At 40.6% G+C, this 20,306-nt stretch overlaps 1 protein-coding gene across 1 annotated transcript in view; it reads left to right on the forward strand.

Annotated features, from left to right (window-relative positions):
* Nucleotides 1-7,203: 7,203 nt before the first annotated feature.
* The window catches only part of LOC131242861 (uncharacterized), a 36,577-nt gene continuing 23,474 nt past the window's right edge, over nucleotides 7,204-20,306 (forward strand). The window contains exons 1-4 of the mRNA XM_058241788.1: nucleotides 7,204-7,663; nucleotides 16,247-16,485; nucleotides 17,647-18,331; nucleotides 18,419-18,779. Of these exons, the coding sequence (XP_058097771.1) occupies nucleotides 7,481-7,663; nucleotides 16,247-16,485; nucleotides 17,647-18,331; nucleotides 18,419-18,779 (1,468 nt within the window). The 5' untranslated portion in view covers nucleotides 7,204-7,480. The remainder of the gene's footprint in view (nucleotides 7,664-16,246; nucleotides 16,486-17,646; nucleotides 18,332-18,418; nucleotides 18,780-20,306) is intronic.

The raw sequence follows: 20,306 nt of genomic DNA on the forward strand, positions 1-20,306 counted from the left end.
ATTTGGATCTTGGATTTTGTTTGGTGATCCAAACCATTGATCTAAAAAGATATATGGTTGGTTTGTGTTTGGTGATCCAACAAATTAATCTAAGAGATATATGGTTGATGGTGGTTGCTTGGAAAATTTCAGGATTGGAAGATACAAAACTAATAATAAATGGCCAACAAAATAATACTTATGGATAGTCCATATTTAAATAATTGAACGGTCCAGTTATTCCTCAGATTAATGGTGAGGCCCAAGAGAGCCCGAAATGCAGGGCTGGTAATGGATGTCAGATTCTGAGCAGCTATTCACTTCTAAGCTGGTTGATCCCAGGCCTCCACTGCATTAGGAGAGAGCATGCACTACCAGCTAAGAAACTATGTCGTGTGTGGGCATTTTTGTAATTTACCCAATTTATAACATTTTTCGCTAAAATATTAAAATTTAATAATGATAGATGGATGGACGTGATTAAATAGCATGAAATGCACTTACCTATATCATAATTATTGTTAGGTTTTTATATCAACCACCTATATATATCATTAATATTTCAGACAGTGGGTAAATTTTGAAATGTCGGTTGAAGAGTATTAAAAGACAAATTAAGTGATTGTCCTCTTATGGGTAGGAAATCAAATATACACGGTGTGTAACTTCAATAATCTTTGTAAGCCTTGATGTGGCCCAATGATAATGCATTGCGTGCTCTTGTGATTAGGGTATGGTGAGATATTCAAATCATGATTTCTTCCACGAAAACCTTTGACTTTCATCACGGATGGAGAGGCACGTGGTGGGTTGTGCCTTATCAATGGTCCATTATTGGATATTAAATGACCCCTCCAAAACTGAGGTCATATTAGTCCGCTCTCTATGAGCGCCACCATAATGGGTGTGTTTTTATCCATGTGGTCCATTCATTTTGCTAGCTCATTTTATGGGATGAGCCTAAAAATGAGGGGATAAAAAAAACTCAAGTGGATCACACTACAGGAAATAGTGGTGATTAAATAATCAGTATTGGAAATTTAATAGCACCCACTGTAACATCCATTTACCACCAAACTTGTTGACTGGGTCGCACCGATCTACATGGTGGGAAGACATAAATATCAATTTGATCTAAAACTTTTATGTCCCACGAGAAGTTTTTAATGGTGGATGTTGGATCAACGCTATTTCATGAGATTTGGTTTTGCCTCATTTTTTACTCCCATGCATTAAAATGCACTGAAAAAGTAGATGGACGGTGTTGATAAAACCCAAGCATCATGGTGGGCCCATGGAGCAATGACTAGCACCCCTCGTCACCCATATTTCAATATTGGAGGTGTTACTACCCAACAGTGGCCGGCTTGGGTGGATCCCTGTAGGGCCCACCATGATGTACATGCCTTAAATGGATGGACCAAGCTCATTTTAATGCATGAACAAAAAAATGAAGTAATCTAAATCTCCTATGGATCATAGTCACACAAAGGAAAAGAACGGTGATTGGCTATTAAAAACTTATGTGTGACAAAAGTTTTGGATCAAATTAATATTTGTGTAGTCCCTTCATCTAGATTTTTGTATCCTTATTAACATGGTAGATGGGGAGCGGATTGGATACTAAAGGTTTCAATAGCTAAAAGGCTACTGAAGTGACGTGTCAAAATGTCATTGGTTGAATACCAATGAACTACTTGTTGCAATGAATGCTCCTTCACTGCCATTCCGTTAGATTGGCTACTCCCTCTCACACCATCCATGTGGCTGGTGGTTGGTGCTCTGTGGGCTCCTCCATGATGTATGTATTTCATTCATTCCGTTCGTCTATTTTTAAAGATTATTTTAGGGCTTTATCCTAAAAATAAGAGGGATATAAATCTTTGGTGGACCACACCACGGGAAAACAATTGTGATTGGATATTCATCATTTAAATCCTCCTAAGGCCCACTATATTGATTAGGTCATAAATACCCAGATGAAGGGAAAAAACAAAGATTAGCTTGATCCAATACTTTTATGGCCCTCAAAAAGTTTTTAATGGTCAACATTTATTCAACACTATTTCCTGTAATGTGGTCCAATTGAGATTTGGATATACCTCATTTTTTGTGTAATACCGTAAAATGATCTATAAAAATAGATGGACAGCATGGATGAAACATATACATCATGGTGGGGCCCATAGAGTACCCAACACCAGCCATTGGGTGGTGGCAAGGGGAGTAGCCAATCCCTTTCCAGTTAACTGACTACATGCAACGAATTCTAACCCTGACAAGGCTTCACATGGAAGCGATAGGATGTGAGTTTGTGATAAACAATGAGACATGGTGCACGTGCCATACCTATTTCTCGAATTAAACCCCGGATTGTGGGACCCATTTTACACGTGGAAAATTGATTATTTTTATTTTTTAACTATCTTTTTGAATTCACACCAATCCTTTATTTAGTATCCGATTTGGGTTATGGCTCATCTAATGTAAGACCTACTAATTAGATGATTTTTGATAAGCTACTTTTGCGACTTGTGATAACAATTTCTACATACTCATCCTCATACTCTACTAGTTTACTCATTTGTAGCCAAGACGGAGGTTATCAAAACTGCAGATAATTCGTTGCGAGAAAGAGTCCATTGATAATCAACCAATAACATTTTGCCACGTCACTCTAGTAGCCTTTTGGACGTAGCTTTATTTATTTTAATGGTGGGTATTCAATCACCGTTGGTTTCTATGGTTGTCCACTTACATTTGAATCAACTTCATATTTGGATCCAAGCTCTAAAATACACATTCAAAATGGATGGACGGTGTGGATACAAGGTACCGACATAACGGTGGGTTGCCAATCAAGGATCGGTGGATCCGTGACGACCGAAGCCGCGGCCGACCGAATCCCAGTCCCAAAAACGCGCCTTTTGAAGTCGTTTCAATTGTCCTTTTCGAAAACCCGAAGTAACCGACTCTCACGCCCGCTCCAACGTTGATTGATGTACTCGCAACGTGAGGTGGGTCCTTCTGTAGCAACGGTCTCGACTCTTGAAATTAAAATCCCTTTCTCAGCCTCTCATCCTCTCTTTCGCGCCTTTTCCAAAACATTTCCTCCAAATATGGTAGTTTGTAAAATTAGCAGACAAAAAGGAGAAATGAATAGTTTGGGTGACCTGTCACATTCGTTTCCTACCGTCCAAAAGTACAAGCAGCCAATCTGGTGGGCCATGAATTTGGCACCAAAAGGACATCTAATTACGGACGCCGATTGCGTCCTATCACCGCCCGGGATATGTGGGCCCACTGTTATGCAAGTGTTTCATCCACGCCGTTCGTAGCTTTTCTCGTATCATTTTAAAGTATAATTCAGAAATGAGGCAGGTCAACATATCCAGTGGACTACAGTAAAGGAAGCTGGATAATGACACCCACCATTGAAACCTTTCTAAGGGCCACATGTTTTTTTACCATCCAATCCATTCATAAGGACATGTAAACGTGGATTAAGTAAAAACACAAATATCAGGTTGATTTGAGACTTCTCCAGCTCCCAATAACTTTTTAATGGCGGAAGTTCAATCCCCACTTTGTGGTCCACTTAATACTTAGATCTGTCTCATTTTTTGAATTATTTCCTAAAATGATCTTATAAAAATGATGAACAGTGTAGATAAACCAGCTTACATCATGATGTACCACACAGAGCCCTAGCAGGAAGGATTGCCGTCCGGGCGGGGTAGGACACAATCCGTGTCGTCTAATTATCTGGATATATTTGGGGACGCGGATTGCCTCATGCTAATGATGGTGCTATGTGGGCTCCACCATCATATGTGTCTTTCATCCATACCGTCTATCATTTTTTCCAGATCATGTAATGAGCCTAAAAATTAGTTAGATTAAAGTCGTATGTGGATCACACCGTAGGAAATAGTAGTGATTAAATACCCACCGTTGAAAATTTCTTGGGGGCTATAAAAGTTTTGGGTGAAGCTGATATTTGTGTTTTCCAATCATCCATGTCTATGTGACCTAACCAACAGTTGGATGGTAAATGAACATTACAGTGGGCCATAGGAAGTTTTTAATGGTGGGCGCTCAATCACCACTGTTTTCTTGTGGTGTGGTCCAACTGAGAATTGGATCTGTCTCATTTTTTTCAATTATATCCTAAAATGATCTGAAAAAATAAATGAACGGCATGGATATAACACATATGTTATAATGGGGCCCACAGAATACTGTCAAGGAGCGACCTTGCCACCGGCAGCGTTCGGTCGGCAATCCTTGTCCAATTTTTTTAGAAAATGGTGGGCTTTTGTTGTTATGTGCACCTGACCTGGGCCATCTACGTTGGTGGGCCCAGCAAATTTAGTGGTTTAAATAACATGGCCACGTGTACGTTGTTAGAACGTCCAACCGGGCATTTTACTTGTGTTTCCTACCTTAGTTTGTTTTGTCTAGTTGCGACGTAGGATCATGAACACTACCTCACTGGGCCGACATGCACAGAAGGCCTAATGATCGGAACCGTCCATGATTTCCGTGCATTGTAAGAAGCTTAATCCCCAGACCCCACCCACTCTCCTAACCGTTGGAAATAAAGAAAAAGAATTGATACTTACGCGGGCTATGGAAGTCAATACGCATGCAACCACGAATTGTGAATATGGCACTTTTCTACAACAATCCAAGCCGTCAAAATCGTAGGCACAGCTGCAGGTGCAGATCATGTCCGGTTTAATCCTGGACTTTAATCAATGTAATTTTTTAAACAAGGGCCATTGAATTATTCTCATTTAAACCATCCTTATGGACACCAAATCAGACTGTTAAGATCATCAAAAGTGCTATTGTTAGGACATGACTGATCATCAGTGGAACTTCTATTTTTCACAGTTTGGATTGAATACATGTGAGTCACATCCCCAGTTATGTCTACATGCGTACAATACAAAACGCAGAACTGTTTCAATATCATACACCCTGTTCGCAGCGAAAGTGGCAGACGGAGTGAAAGATACCTGGTTTGAACACTGAGGTCTTGGTATCAATCCCCAGTGGGGTGGCTAACAGTGAAGTATGAACCCCAAGCTAACAAAAAAAATAAAAAACTGTTTGATATCATTCATTTTAAATCCGTGCCACGTGTTATATTTGTAGAATATCTGATCCATTCAGAAGTCGAGTCACACCATATATGGTGTTACACTGGTATGGAAATCAGACCCATCCATTGATTGGGTGGGCCAAAAACAATATAGTAATTTATACCATGTGACCCATCTAGCCGGAGGAACAGCCTGATTTTTTATTTTTTTTCCACGTGCACACTCACACCCACACACCACAATGGGTACCCTTCAGACCCATGACCCCTGTGATGAAACTCTTGTGAGTTTTCCACTGAGATATCAGTAAGGATGCAGTTTGGCCAATGACACTACTAGTAGCTAGGTGGCCAATGGTTGGTACTCTATGGTCCCCACCATGGTATACGTGTTTTATTTATATTGTTTATCCATATTTACTAATCATTTTAAGGCTTGATCGTGAAATGATGAGCAATCAATGACTCCTATTTCTGATAGTGTGGTTCACTTGAGCTTTTGATTTTTTCTATTTTTAAGTTCATGCCTTGGAATGAACAGGTAGAATGGATGGATGATGTCGAAATAAAACACATATATTATGATCAGCCTTATTGCGCCAAACACATCATAACACCATAATTGGGGTCATGTTGGCAATGCTAGAGCTATACATGAGACGGTCAGCTTGCTCCATTCGGCCTCGTAAAAGCTTGACTAGCCTCATCTCAAAATTGTATTGGGACTTAGCCAAGTTGTTTTTTGGAGCTCGAAAAAATTCAAGCTGAGTTCAACCTTGCCCAAGTTCAAGCCCCAACTTCAATTGACTCATATTGAATTGGCTTGGTGACTCGATTATTTTGATGTTGATGATGCTCGCTATTTGATAAAATGATTCAACGAAGTGTTGTTTCTTATATTGTCCTCATATCAAGGTATTTTCTAAATGAGCATTTAACGGAAGATTAAAGAAACAAGTTATCATAAGATAAAACTTTACATTGTAAGACTACCCTCGCAGATTGATCTTGATACTACTCGTTGAGTATTTGATGAAATGTCTACAAAGTAATGTTACTATTTTGCATACAGTGAAATTTTGAAGGCGCATTCTATACGTTTTACAAAATGCACACAAGGTTGAACTTGACTCAAACTGGCCTGAGGTACTGATTGAACTGAGCTGAGCTGAATTCGAGTTGGGTTTGGCGCTGGCCGAGCCTAGCTATGCCAAGCTCGACTCAGCTCAACTCGTGTACAACTATCAACAATGCTAGCTAATCTAGTCCAATTTTTAATATAATTAACTCATAAACATCTCAATTATAAACATTACTAAAATTGTTTATTTTTATTTTTTTTGTTTCCTTTTTTCAGCAGTAGAGGGAGGGGTATTTGTGTTGCTGCTCCCACACCGGCCTTCGTGCTATAATGTGTTGGCAGCAAGAAAGGAAGCTTTATTGGACCTCCGTCATTAAAGATAGATTGAATTAGTGTAATATATGTTCATCAGGACACCATAGACCAACAAAATATAATGTGTATTGGCACGGTGGTTAACATTTTTCCAGGTGAAGTGGGAAGCCTTCATTCAAAGTCCATATCCTCTGCTTACCATAAGAAAAAAATTCTCCTGTGTTGCAATGTGATTGGACTATATCAATATGGTCTGTATTTCAAGCACAAGTGCTCACATCGTCATTGATAACCTAGGCAAATTAAGATGCAAGAAAACAAAAATTTGGTGGATGATATTTGTTTCTATAGTTTATCTGATATGGTAATCACCGTATGAACAGTTTGGACGGCATATAAGTATCATGGTCAACTCAGAGAAGGTTTCAACGATAGATGTTTCTATTTCCACTGTTTCATTTTTGGTGGCCCACCTGAGTTTTGGATCTGCCTGATTTATTGAATGCTATCGCACTGTGGTCTTTAAAAAGTAGATGGACGGAGTGGATTTTTAACGGACATCTCCGTGGGACCCACACAGCCGCGGGTGTGAAAAAGAAAGAAAATAAGAAATTCATACAAGAGCCTAACGGGTATTTTCCACGATCGAGTCGACTCGCTCGATTCAACCCGGCAACGTGTGGAAGCGTGCAAGGAGAGGAAACGCCTCTTCTCGGAGACACGATTCCACAGACGTTAAAAGCTGTGATTGACTTACCGCATACATAACGGTCTCTCTCTCTCTCTCTCTCTCTTCAACTTCTTTCTTTATTCCCATTCGATTCTCATATTCTTAGATTCCTCACCTCCAATCCCAAAATTTCGATTCTTTCCTCTTCTCCAGACTCACTGAAACGATACCCATTTCCACAAATCTCAATCCCTTTCTCCAATCTCTCTTCCCCGTCCGATCCTAGCCTTTCTTCGCTCACCCGAGCTGTTGATTCTGCCCCACCATGCTCTCTCTCTTTCTGGGTTTTCTCCTCGGCGCCGTTGCCATCGTGGTTGCCGAGTTATGGCTTCTCGTTTACCTTCTTGATCGATTGAGCCGGAAGAGCAAAGAGCCCAAAGCTTCCGATTCTCAAGCGGGCTGCGACCTCAATGCTGAAGAATCGATCTCGTTCTCTTTCAATAAGCAGGTTAGCTCAGGAACGAATTGGGTTGCAGTTTTCATTCCCTTCTGATGCATTGCTAGCTCCAATCTCATTCTTGGATTTTTGAGATTTTTTTTTTTTTGCTTGTGGAGTGTTTATAGTTCAATTTTGATGCAACCAAATGGCCACACATGCCGATCGATCAAGATTTGAAGAAAAGGCCTGCATCTCACGCGAGCACCCTCTGCACGTGTGCACAAGAAAATGCCCACTTCGCTCATCTCAACTTTAGTTTTCTTTCAAATCTCTAGATTAGAAAAGTTCCTATTTCTTTCATATCTTTATATTAGGAGGGGGAATAATTTAGATATTTTCCTATCCAAGTATCTTCTTATTTTAGGCATTTTCTTAGTTAGAATGCTTTGTTATTTAGGTGATTTCTTATTTTCGTAGACTTTTAGATTCTATAGCCTTTATTACATATTGTAAGGTTTGATTATAAACAGGCCTATGGAATAAGACATGCTAATTAATATTCTCTTTATGAAAATTTATTATTCTCTACAGTAGCTGTTGAAGAGAGGGGGCGCTGGGAAGTGATCTCTAGTTTAAGACTAGAGTACTGCTGAGCTTGCTTACAGCCTTGCATTCGTGATCTCTAGCATTTGGCTAGAGGATTGTTGTGTCTTTTCCTGCAATCTCTTTCTTTTCTTATTGATTTATTTGCTTTCCTTTTCGGGTTTGCATCAAATTGGTATCAGAGCAAGTTCTGCTCTTGGGAAACTGAAAAAAAAAGATGTCACGGATAGGAAGATGTTCTCATGTGTCATGCAATTATCCCTATTTGGACTCCAATGCCTTTCCATATCCATCGCGCTATTCTCATCCGAGTTACTTCAATGATCAAGATCGCCATTCATATCACCTTGAGTCATACCCATTTTCATATTTGCCTTATAGCGATTCCTTTCAACACCCATCCCCACATGTCGGTTATCCAAAGAATCCTATTGCATGGAAATGTCAGTGACGCCTACGAATATTCAAAAGATGTGGAATGAGAACTTGCAGGAGGTCAAGAGGGAGCTTAAAGCATCCAAGGAAGATATTGCAACTGAATTCAAGGAACTCAAGGAGTTCGTGAGAGCTTGCTTTGAGCCCTTGATTGAATAGGAAAAGCTTTATGGGCTTCAATATGTTTTATCTAGCATTCCAAGGAATGACATGGTTATAGATAGTGTGGCAACCCAAAAGGAATCCTCCTTTGGATTGGTTGATGGATTAATGGTTAGAATGGATGAAATTCAAGTAAAACCAAAAGATCAGTTGATGGTTGATCCAATTGAGGAGATTGAAAGTTTAACATATATGGACGATCTGATGGTCAAAGAGATGGATAGTGCTACAAACATAGTTGCAAACTCCATATAGGTCAACACAATAGTACCATCTTAACATCAATTAAGGTATGCAAATCGAAAGCGGATTGTGACGAAGGGGCCACAATCGACTTTAAAACGTGGAGGACCAACAAGAAGCAAAAGAAAAGATGGTTCGTGTATGCAAATCGAAAGCGGATTGTGACGAAGGGGCCACAATCGACGTCTAGAATGTGGAGGACCAACAAGAAGCAAAAGAAAAGATGGTTCATGTTTCAACACCATATTATGCACTAGCTACCCGTTAGGTGTGTAGGTCTCCACCATCAACTACCAGCGAAGTCGAAGAAGACGCACTACAAATGAGGATCTTCCCAGGAGATTATGACTACCAATTTAAACTCGATGACGAGTTGTTTTCGAAGACGAGTGGAATTGATGCAACCAAATGACCACACATGCTGATTGATCAAGATTTGAAGAAAAGGCCCGCATCTCACGTGAGCACACTCCGCACGTGTGCACAAGAAAATATACACATTCCTTTTTTAGCTCATCTCTACTTTCCTTTTCTTTCAAATCTCTATATTATGAAATTTCTTTCTTTCATATCTTTATATCAGGTAGGGAAATAATTTTAGATATTTTCTTATCTAAGTATCTTCTTATTTTAGGCATTTTCTTAATTAGAATGCTTTGTTATTTAGGTGCTTTGTTATTTTTGTAGATTTTTAGATTCTATAGCTTTTATTACTGATTGTAAGGTTTGATTATAAATAGGGCCTATGGCTTATGGAATAAGACATGCTGATTAATATTCTCTTTATGAAAATTTCTTATTCTCTACGGTAGCTATTGGGGGGGGGGGTGAAGTGATCTCTAGTTTTAGACTAGAGGACTATTGAGCTTGCTCATAGTCTTGCATGCGTGATATCTAGCATTTGGCTAGAGGATTGTTGGGTTTTTTCCCGCAATCTCTTTCTTTTCTTATTAATCCTTTTGCTTCCCCATTCAGGTTTGCATCAAATTTGCTTTTTTGGGTTTCTCCATTTTCACCAAGATTGTATTTATGCTACTAATAGAATTGTAGAATTCCAAGTTCCGGTCTTGATTACTTAATTGGGAGTAATGATGATAATGATAAAAGCATGAAGTTGTAGAATTCGGGCTGATTCAGTATTTGGAATTTTCTTTCTTTTTGATGATTTATAGAATTGATTTGGGATGATATGAAAATGAATAAGTACAAAGTGCCATGTCCCTCCCAAATGCAAATTTGGGGAGCTCAATCGCCCAATTTCCCAAAATTCTACAAACTCAAGCTATGTCGTTTCCAGGGTCCTTACTCATGCCTCAGTGATAAACTCACAAGAGTTTCAACATGAGGCCATGGGTTCGAGTACCCATTGTGGTGAAATCCCACTGTGGTGTGAACGCGTGTATGGTGTGAGTGCATGTGTAAAAAAAAAGCTATGATGTTTCCACTTGTTTTACTAATGGCAATTCAATAGTGCATCCAAACTCACACTGACGGAAGTTTAGGACATTGGGCAATTGAGCTCCTTGGGTGATGCAACCAGATCATGGGAGAAGTTAATTGCAATAAGAATTAATGTACCGGATTAAAGTTCAAACCATAAAAAAGAAAAGAATGCAAGATTGTGAACAAGCTCAACAATCTTCTAGTCTTGAGCTAGAGATCACTTCTTCTTCAACAACTACCTTAGAGAAAATAAGAGAATTTTCACAAAAGAGAATATCATTCAACTATCTTATTCCATAGGTCTAATAAGCCTTATTTATAACGAGTCCCTACAATCTATGATAAAATCTATGGAATCTAAAAATAAAATTCTTAGCTAGCAAATATCTGAAAAATATGAAACTACCTAAATAGGAAAGCACTTAAATAAGAACATCTAAGATTACTTCTTGCCTAATATAGAGATATGAAAGAAAAGGAAATTCCTAATGTAGAGATTTGAAAGAAAAGGAAAGGAGGGATATTTCCTAATGTAGAGATTTGAAAGAAAAGGAAAGTAGGAATGGGGTAAAAAGGGAAAGTGGGCCTTTTCTTATGCGCATGTGTGGAGCCTGCACACGTGGGATGTGGGGTGATTGCATTCCTGGGGCTTGAATTTGTGTTGGACCTAATTACTACGATTCATTCAATTCAATGATGCATCCAAACAAGGTGGATTTTTTTGGACCTATTGATTGCAATTCAATTAAATGGTGCGTCCAGATGCAGCCCGAACTCCTCATTTAGATTCGGAATTACCGCAAAGGACTCAACAATACTCCAAGGGAGCCCGAATTCCATTGGGAGTTCTGTGTTTATGTTTGTTGTTTTAGGTAGGACTATGCCCATAGCAATAGATTTATCTTTACACCTGAATCATTAAGGGACTCCCTGTCTAAGTCATATTTTGATTGTGAGTGGAAGGAGGACATGCATGGCTGGGATCATCTTGGGTGCTTGGTTTGTCTGTTTTAGGTTTCTAGTTCAATTCTTCATTCTCAATTAGTTGGGATAAGGCTTAGATGGTGATGACGAGTTCAATTGTTCATTCTACATTTTGTTCTTTAAGATATATATATATATATATATATATATATATATATATATCTGATGTTCATTTGAGAACAAGTGACTGATAATGTTGTCCTTTTAGTCTTGCTCTCTTTAGTCATGGTGGTACTCACTCAAGATTTTTCCAAATGGTTATTGTCACTTGCACAGAGGGGATGGTGCATATAGACAAGGGGTGCACTCGAGTGGTACCAGTACTACTGTAAGCTTCCAGTGGTAGATGTGGGGCCCATGTGATTGATGAAGGTCATTTAATCTATCCATCAGATGCATCACTTCATAGTACTCATAGGTGTCAAAAATCAGCTTGATCCAACCCTCAACTGGGCCACAACGTAGGAGAAAATGTGAGAGGGTACGCCTACCCTTTGATTTATGCAGGGGCCCACCGGAATATAAGATCAGCTTGATTTTCGGCCTGACACTTCATCTAGATCAGATGAAGGGTGGAATGGCTTAGATTTTATACATACAACACGGCAGGCCCTTTCTATGGAGGATCCATCTGAGGCGAGAAAAAGAGAAGCTGAGCTTGCGGGCATCATCGCTGAGCTGAAGAAGATCGACCGGGACGTTGAGGCAGGACAAAATTCTTCTCAGTCCTTTCTAAGGAGGATCCATCTGATTTAATCCCTCGCTGCTCGGCTAAAGGAGGAAGAAACATCATGGCGTCAGAAGTCCAGGTGCAAGTGGATCCGTGAAGGCGATAAAAACACCAAGTTCTTTCATTGTATGGATAGTGAACGATCCAGAACAAATGCGGTTAGCAGTCTAACGATAGGGGGTACTCGCACTGACGACAAGGATCTTATCTCTGAAGTAGTTCGGTTCTACATCAACCTTTTGAGGAATGAAGGGTGGATCAGACCTACCCTCGACGATCTCCACTTTGACCGAATATCCGAAGAAGCAGCAGCCATTCTTGAAGCTCCCTTCTCTACCCTTGAGGTAAAGAAGGCCATTGAGGATCTGGAAAGGGACAGGGCACCAGGGCCCGATGGCTTCCCAATTGTGTTCTTCCAACGCTTCTGGGAGCTTATCCAAGGAGATGTTATGGATTTCTTCTCCGAGTTCCACGCGAGAGGCAGGTTGTCCAGAGGGCTAGGGGCCTTTTTCATCGCCCTCATCCCCAAGTGTCAGGGAGCCAATCTTTTGACTGATTGGCCTGATCGGGGGCCCATACAAGATTCTAGCCAAGGTCCTGGCCTCCCGTCTGGTTGGGGTTATAGGCTCCGTTATCTCTCATCACCAAAGTGCCTTCATTCTCGGTTAGCAGATCATCGATTGCGCACTAATAGCTAATGAATGTCTTCATTCCAGATCCATATCCAAAACCAAGGGCCTCATATGCAAATTGGATATTCAGAAGGCATACGATCATGTCGACCGGGACTTCCTCATGTATATGCTTCAAAGGATGAGCTTCAGTGAGAGGTGGTGCAAATGGATCAAAGAATGCGTGGGCTCGGCAGTCTTCTCTGTCCTCGTCAATGGATCGCCTAAAGGGTTTTTCCCTAGCTCGAGGGGCCTTCGCCAAGGTGACCCGCTCTCCCCCTTTCTGTTCCTGATCGTGGGCGAGGCCTTTTCCTGAATGCTAAGTAGGGGTCAGGAAGCTGGCCTTATTAGAGGTTTGAAAGTGAAGGGGATGCCCACTCCGATATCCGACATTCAGTTCGCCGATGACATTCTCCTGTTCAGTGATGCCGAGCAAGCTAAAGTTAGTAACCTATGCACTATAATCCGCTGTTTTGAAGTTGTATTGGGCCTTCGGGTTAACATGTCCAAGTCCACAATGCTGGGGGTGAATATGGAGGAAGCTGAAACTAAGGAGCACGCCGATTTCTTCCGCTACGTGGTAGATTCCTTCCCTACCTCTTTCGTGGCTCTCCCGCTGTGTGTCGGGAAGCCTCCTAAGAAGACTTGGGAGAAGATCATTGATAGAGTCAAGTCTTATTTAGCCAACTGGAAGAGCAGGTATTTATCATTGGGGGTTCGTCTAACTCTGATAAATTCAGTGCTTTCAAACCTTCCTATCTACTTCATGTCGCTGTTCAAGTGCCCGGTGTCAGTTGTGAATGCTTTGGATAAGTTTAGAAGAGATTTCCTCTAGCAAGGCAAGGCCGAAAAGGAAAAATTTAATCTGGTTAACTGGTAGGTGGTCTATTGTTCGATGCAAGATGGTGGGGCAGGTATCAAGGATCTAAAACTCATGAATCGCGCCCTCCTTGGGAAAAGGTTGTGGAGACTCGGGAATGAAGATGGGTCCTTATGGAATGAGCTGATAAAGAGTAAATATGGCAAGCCTGACGGGGGTTGGTGGACTAATAGCAGCTGTAAATACAAGATGTCTGTCATGTGGAGAGACATCCTCTCTATCAAGCCGGATGTCCTCAGCGGTATCTCTATAGTGATCGGCAATGGCTCCCTTACTCGGTTTTGGTTGGACCCCTGGTCGGGGAACAATACGCTCTGTACAGCCTTCCCGAATATCTTTCGCATCGCCAAATTCCCCCTCAGTAAGGTAGTTGACTGTTTATCATCAGTAGGAGGAACTTTTGTTTGGAACATTGAATGTAGAAGGAATCTTCGGGAATGGGAGATAGACGAATTTGCCGCCCTCCTCAATTGCATCTACAGCCTATCGCCTCATCTCAACGTGCCTGACAGTCTGTCCTGGTGTCCGGATAAACAGGGCAGATTTTCTGTTAAATCCCTCTATGGGTTCTTGCTCGGCAAACTTCCCCCTCCTGCTGGTCTATTGCGGTACTATGGCTGGAAATATTGTCCCTCCTAAAATCGCGGTTTTCGGTTGGTTGGTGGGTAAACAGAGGGTTCTCACTGTTGACAACTTGCGGAAGTGGGGAATGATGATTACCAATATATGCGTTTGTTGCATGGCCAATGAAGAGATGGTGAATCATCTCTTCATTCATTGTCCTTACACCCACAAGATTTGGTCGGCTTTTCTCCTCCACTTCAACGTGCATTGGTGTTTTCCGGCTTCGACTAATAGTCTCCTTCTCTCTTGGCATGGGGTCAAATACGGGAAACACCGGACCCCTTTATGGTGAATGACCCTTCTTATGGTTTGGTGGGCTGTTTGGGTCGAAAGGAACGACCATTGTTTCAACGATAAAGCCAACTCTGCGGAGGCCACCATGTTTAGGGCAATCCAGTTCCTGGTTGAATGGGCAACTTACTCTATTAAGGCTTTAGATTGCAACTTTGATTTCCTAGCTGTTTAGTGGTTCTGCTATCTCAACAGAGTTGCTTTTTTTTCTTTCCTGTCCTTTTTTCTTTTGTTTTATCAATACAATCTCCTGCGTTAATTCTCAAAAAAAAGAAAGAAAAGAAAACGCGGCAGGCCCTTTATGCAATAGAAGGGTAGGCGTACCCTCCCAACATGTTCCCATCAAGTGTGGCCCACCTGGTTCATGTATTAGCATGGTTGTAGGTATCTGGGGGTAACACGCAATCTGGGGGTAACACGCACTGAAGCATATAATGGATGGGTTGGATTTTATGCTTGCATCCCGTGGCCTCACATCTGCCTGCTACCACTGGAGTGTGCCTCTGTAAGTAGCCTTTAGGTAAACTTGGGTGATGTTGTTATGCTATGACATTGCTAGATACGAAGGTTATTCTCAGAAGCTAAAATTTTCTACCCAAGATGATGCTACTCCAATACTCCATGACACACCCTCTTACTTCTACAACCAACTACAACGGTCATGCACGACCACCTTTAGCTTGATCAAATTTGTACTACTTGTAGCTTTTGGCATTGTTTGAATACAAAAGTTCTAACAAAGTATTTATTTATTTATTTTTAATTTTATTGGATGCAAGTACAAGATGCTTTCTAGATCCTCCCATTCTTTTACTTTTTCTTAGAACCGCTTCTTCCACCTCCCACTCTGGAATCCACTCTTGCTCCAACTCCTACTGCGCGCAAGGGATAATGCATTCAAATTTTGGAATTTTAGCCCGATCACTGGGGCTATCCAGCTCTGGAAATAGGAATATCACAGCCATATTCTCTTCGGGAGCAAGCAGTTCTAGAGTTTTGTAGTTGATATCTTCATATTAGTCCCAAATCCTATTCCTATGTGCTTTGGGTTGATGGGTTTTGGCTTAGTTTTATTATTATACATCCTAGAGGGGCATGAGTTTGGAGGTTCTTTGAAAATTTAACTTCCATTCTTTCCCAGATAATTTGTTTATAATCCACACGGTTTCATATTTCAATATTATTTATGGACTTCACTTGAAGATACATACACATGCTTATGTTCTCAATGGTTGTTGATTAAGCTTGTCTATATATGGTCTTATTCACATGTATTATCTTAGCTCTTTTCTGAACAGTTTCTTCCACTGAAAAGAACTCTGATAGACTTACCATGCAGTGAGACAATCAGGTTGCTTCAACCTTAAAGTCGCCGCTGTATTTGTTAATGCTTGGTCTATTTTATATGAGAATGGTGCTTGATTGAGCCTCTCCCAAAATCTGGTCTAGATGTCAGCCGTGACAGACCTGCACTTATTTTACTTCACTGTATGCACACAACATGTACGTTAAAAAATTGAAGATTTCTTTTGCCTGTTTCCAAGGTTTTCCTTTGATTGATTGAAATTTCTCTAAGTTAATATCAGGGAGCAATATGGGTATTAGATTCGGTCCCAAAAGTGTTACCAAAAGAATCATCAACGAAAGCAACCAAGGAACAGAATAGCAAGAAGGAAATTGTGGAGGTTTTCCCTGTCAAAAAGTATGCGAAGATTAAAGATCAATTGCTTATCCTGACAGATTCCAGTGGTTCTCAAGCAAAAATCCACCTTGTGGGTTGCGTAATAGTTGCTGTTTCTGCCTCAAGCTTATCTTCAAGAAAGTGGTAATCTATGTTACAATGACACTGTTTATAAAAAATATTGCGCCTGATGAACATGTTGTCATGGTTCTGAATATCGGTATCCAGGGGTGTATTGGCTTGGTTGAAAACCGATATGACACGGGTGTATCATATCTGTATCGGCAAGTATAGGATCATTTTTTTTTTTTTTTAAAGAAAAAAATTAGTGTGAAAATATTAGAAAAGTGAAAAGGAGAAGTTCAACTATCAAACCTTATTTTTATATTGGAAATATTGGAAACATGTATAATGCTTTATCAGACCATTCTTTGATAAGAATGTTGTGTGTTCACTTGGCCTGCTGGAAGTTAACCAAGTGGGCCCAAATTGAACATTAACCAAGCATGATTTGGTGAATTAGGTTCATTTCATTGAAATACAATAAAAAGAAGATGAAGATATGAAGAAAAGTAATGGTTTACCATTTTCCCCATTTTTTCCCATAATGGTTCATTCAACTTTCATATGTCCAATCCTGCTCAAATATTTTGTTTTGATCCCAAAAGTAGGCCTTGATCTAAGTCTAAAATGACTTTCAAAGCTTCCTCCATTGTTGAAATGAAAAAAAGATTAGGAAAAGAAAATGAGAGTGATTTTTTTTCTTCAAGTTTGGGCTTTTGTGGCTGTTTCAGTCTGTATTGGAACCGATATGCCTGTATCCGCTGATACTGGCCAATTTTTTTTTGAAGCGGGCTGATTCGGCTCCTGTATCTCATATTATATCAGTCAGATATGGATTCGATACAGGCCATTTTTTTTGAGGCCGGCTGATTCGGCTCCTGTATCGCATATTGTATCAGGCGGATATGGATTCGATACAATTGCATCGGCTGATATGATACTGATTTTCTGAACCATGCATGTCAGGCACATGATGTGCATCTTTTTTCTTGTTTTCAGCGTTATTAGTATTATAAAATGCATCGTTTCAATGCATTCCAACATTGTGATATAATTATGTGGAATTATAAGCATATGCTGGGTTTTCTTGGGTCACCATTTTGTACACATCACTTCCTCATCTGACATCGACATCAGGTGTTCCCGCATCTCAGTCATGCTGGTAGAAAGTAATACAATTATATGCTGTTTTTCTTGCTTCTGTTATAGCAATCAAGCTTTGCTTTCTGGTTTGTATTGTAGGGCCAAAAAGTACCCTCTTAAAATCGAAAACCGTAAATCAGTAGTTTATAATGGAAGCAACACTTGTTACATATATCTCGAGACTTCTTGGGAGAAGGAATCCTGGTGCAAAGCCCTCCGTCTTGCCTCCTGTGTAGACAAGGAGAGAATAAACTGGCACGTCAAGCTGAATGCGGAGTTCCACAATTATGTGCAAGCCTTAAATGTGGAATACCCTTCATTTATGAAGCCTGCTGCAGGGCTTGGTGAGCCAACAGAAAGAGAGATTAGGCTTGACGGGTCTTCTTCAAAGGTTCGCGTTTTTCTGAAAAAGCTTGCCAAGAAGGCTTCTAAGGGTGGTGCTGAATGCAAAACAAGTACAATGTCACCAACGGCTCGTGAAGAGAGAAAGATCATTGACAAGTTCCGTTCTGCTCAGGACAGATACTCGCCCTCTGCCTCAGTAAAGTCTTCTTCGTCAGAGAAAACTGCAAACAATGCCTTGGAAGAAGATGATGTGGTGCTACCATTGCCATCGACATTGGATCATTCAGATAGCCATGGCTCTGTCCTTTCTGAGGCAGATTTTGATGAAAAGTTTGGTAATGATGAGGGGACCCTTTGTTGGAATTTGTTGTTTTCGCGGCTCTTTTTCGATGCCAAAAGAAGTTCAGAGATCAACAGTTTCTTACACATACACATTCAGGTTGTCAATGTGACAGAGATTTTCTATTGCATTTTCAGACTTGTATGAGGAATTTAATCTTTATTTTGCTTTATTTCAATATGACAGAGGATGCTGTCTAATATGCGGACCCCGAATTATGTTGGTGGAATCACATGCACCAACCTGGATATTGGGAATCTTCCTCCTTATATTCATAACATAAGGGTTCTTCCCATGGACATGAATGAGGTGTGGGCTATGGAAGCTGACATCGAATATTCTGGTGCTGCGATAATGTATATCGAAATGAGGCTTGAAGTACGTGAACCTGACTTCCAAAAGGGCTTAGCTAATACGAGCATGGACGAAGGTGCTGGAGAAGCTGCTGCGGATCTTTTTGAGGGCATTGAACGGTATAAGGATCAATTGAAACTCTCAAGAGATTCAGTGAATAGAATGGAGAAGAGCGATCAGGGAGATAAATTAGGTTTGAATGCAAGCCATATACTTTATAATTTTCATTCTAAAGGGGTAAATTAGATAATATCTACTAGTTTCATGAGGCTTGATTGCAAATAACAGTTTATGTTTGAATCTATATGTCCAAGTCACTATGGATCTTGATGTCCTTCCATTCATGCATTTGTAGTTTGCACTAATTTAGGACGTTTGAATATTTGCTTTTCTTGTCCACTGATTACATTATGATTGTCTTTATGAAGCCGATACAGAATTGTCCTAAATTAATGAGTGAATGCGGCCTTACTACAGATTGCAATTTGGATGACAGATCTCATTTCTTCCCCTTTAAATGATTACAAAATATTTCTTAGGTATTTTTCCAAGGGGCACACTCTAGTGGTACCGGTACCACTATAAGCTTATGATGCTACTTGGAAGATGTGAGACCCTGTGATGTATTCATGGAATCTAACCCGTCCATAAGATGCATCACCTGAGAAAACCTCAAGAGCCCAAAAAATTCAGCCCAATCCAAAACTCAGATGAGCCACAGCAGAAGTAACATATTGAGAGGCTGTTGATTAGTGTGGGTGGCCCGCCATGTTATGTATATGTAATCAAGGCCATCCATACCCTTCATCCAGTCCAGATGAAGGGTGAGGACAGGAGTTAGGCTGTTTTACGACTCAGGTGGGCCCTTGTGAAATCCAAGGGTTGACGTTCCGTCCTAGCTTGTTCCCTTTCCTGGGGCCCACATTACTTTGGGCTCGGGATGAGTTTTGGGTGCTTGGAGTTTTCTGAATTGATGCATCAGATAGCTGGGTTGGATGGTGTGAATACATTATGTGGGCCCCACATGCCCAGTACTGATATAAGCTTACTGTGGCACTGGTATCATTGGAGCATTCCCTCTTGTCCAGATCCTGAAAAACTGCTAAAGCTTGGATAGGAATAGCTCTATACAGATAGAAACTTCCTTGAAGAGCTAATCATTATCACCATCACCACCACCACCACCACTATCACAACTATCATTGTAGCCTTCTTCCAGCAATTCAGGGTTGGGGGTATGCTTTTTAGATGTAAATTTGCAAAAGTTTTGCAATCGGACCCCTCGATGCAGGTTTGAGGGATGATCCCCATCTCTTCCCCCTCTTACTTTCTTTTTAATCTTTTGCTTGGTTTTTGAGTAACCAATCAAAAAAGTTCTCTCTCTCTCTCTCTCTCTCTCTCTCTCTCTCTCTCTCTCTCTCAATTGGCTGCTCACTAGACATCAACCTTGCTCTTTTACCTGGGTTCTTCTGGACCGGCCATGGAAGAGGCTCACAATTTTTTTCTCTTGAGAATTAACAATGCTTTTATTAAAAGAGGGTGCCGAGATGGCGCACAAAACTACAGCCCAAACAAAAGGGAGCATTTAAAATCCTTAAGAGAAATAATACAAGAGGTCCACTCCACAAAAAGGAGCTTCACCCTACTAAAAACCTCCTCCTCTGAATTGCTACTATTGCAGAAACATCTACCATTTCTTTCCACCCATAGCACCCAAGGG

Source organism: Magnolia sinica, chromosome 4 (assembly GCF_029962835.1).
Source record: "Magnolia sinica isolate HGM2019 chromosome 4, MsV1, whole genome shotgun sequence".
NCBI classification, from domain to species: domain Eukaryota; kingdom Viridiplantae; phylum Streptophyta; class Magnoliopsida; order Magnoliales; family Magnoliaceae; genus Magnolia; species Magnolia sinica.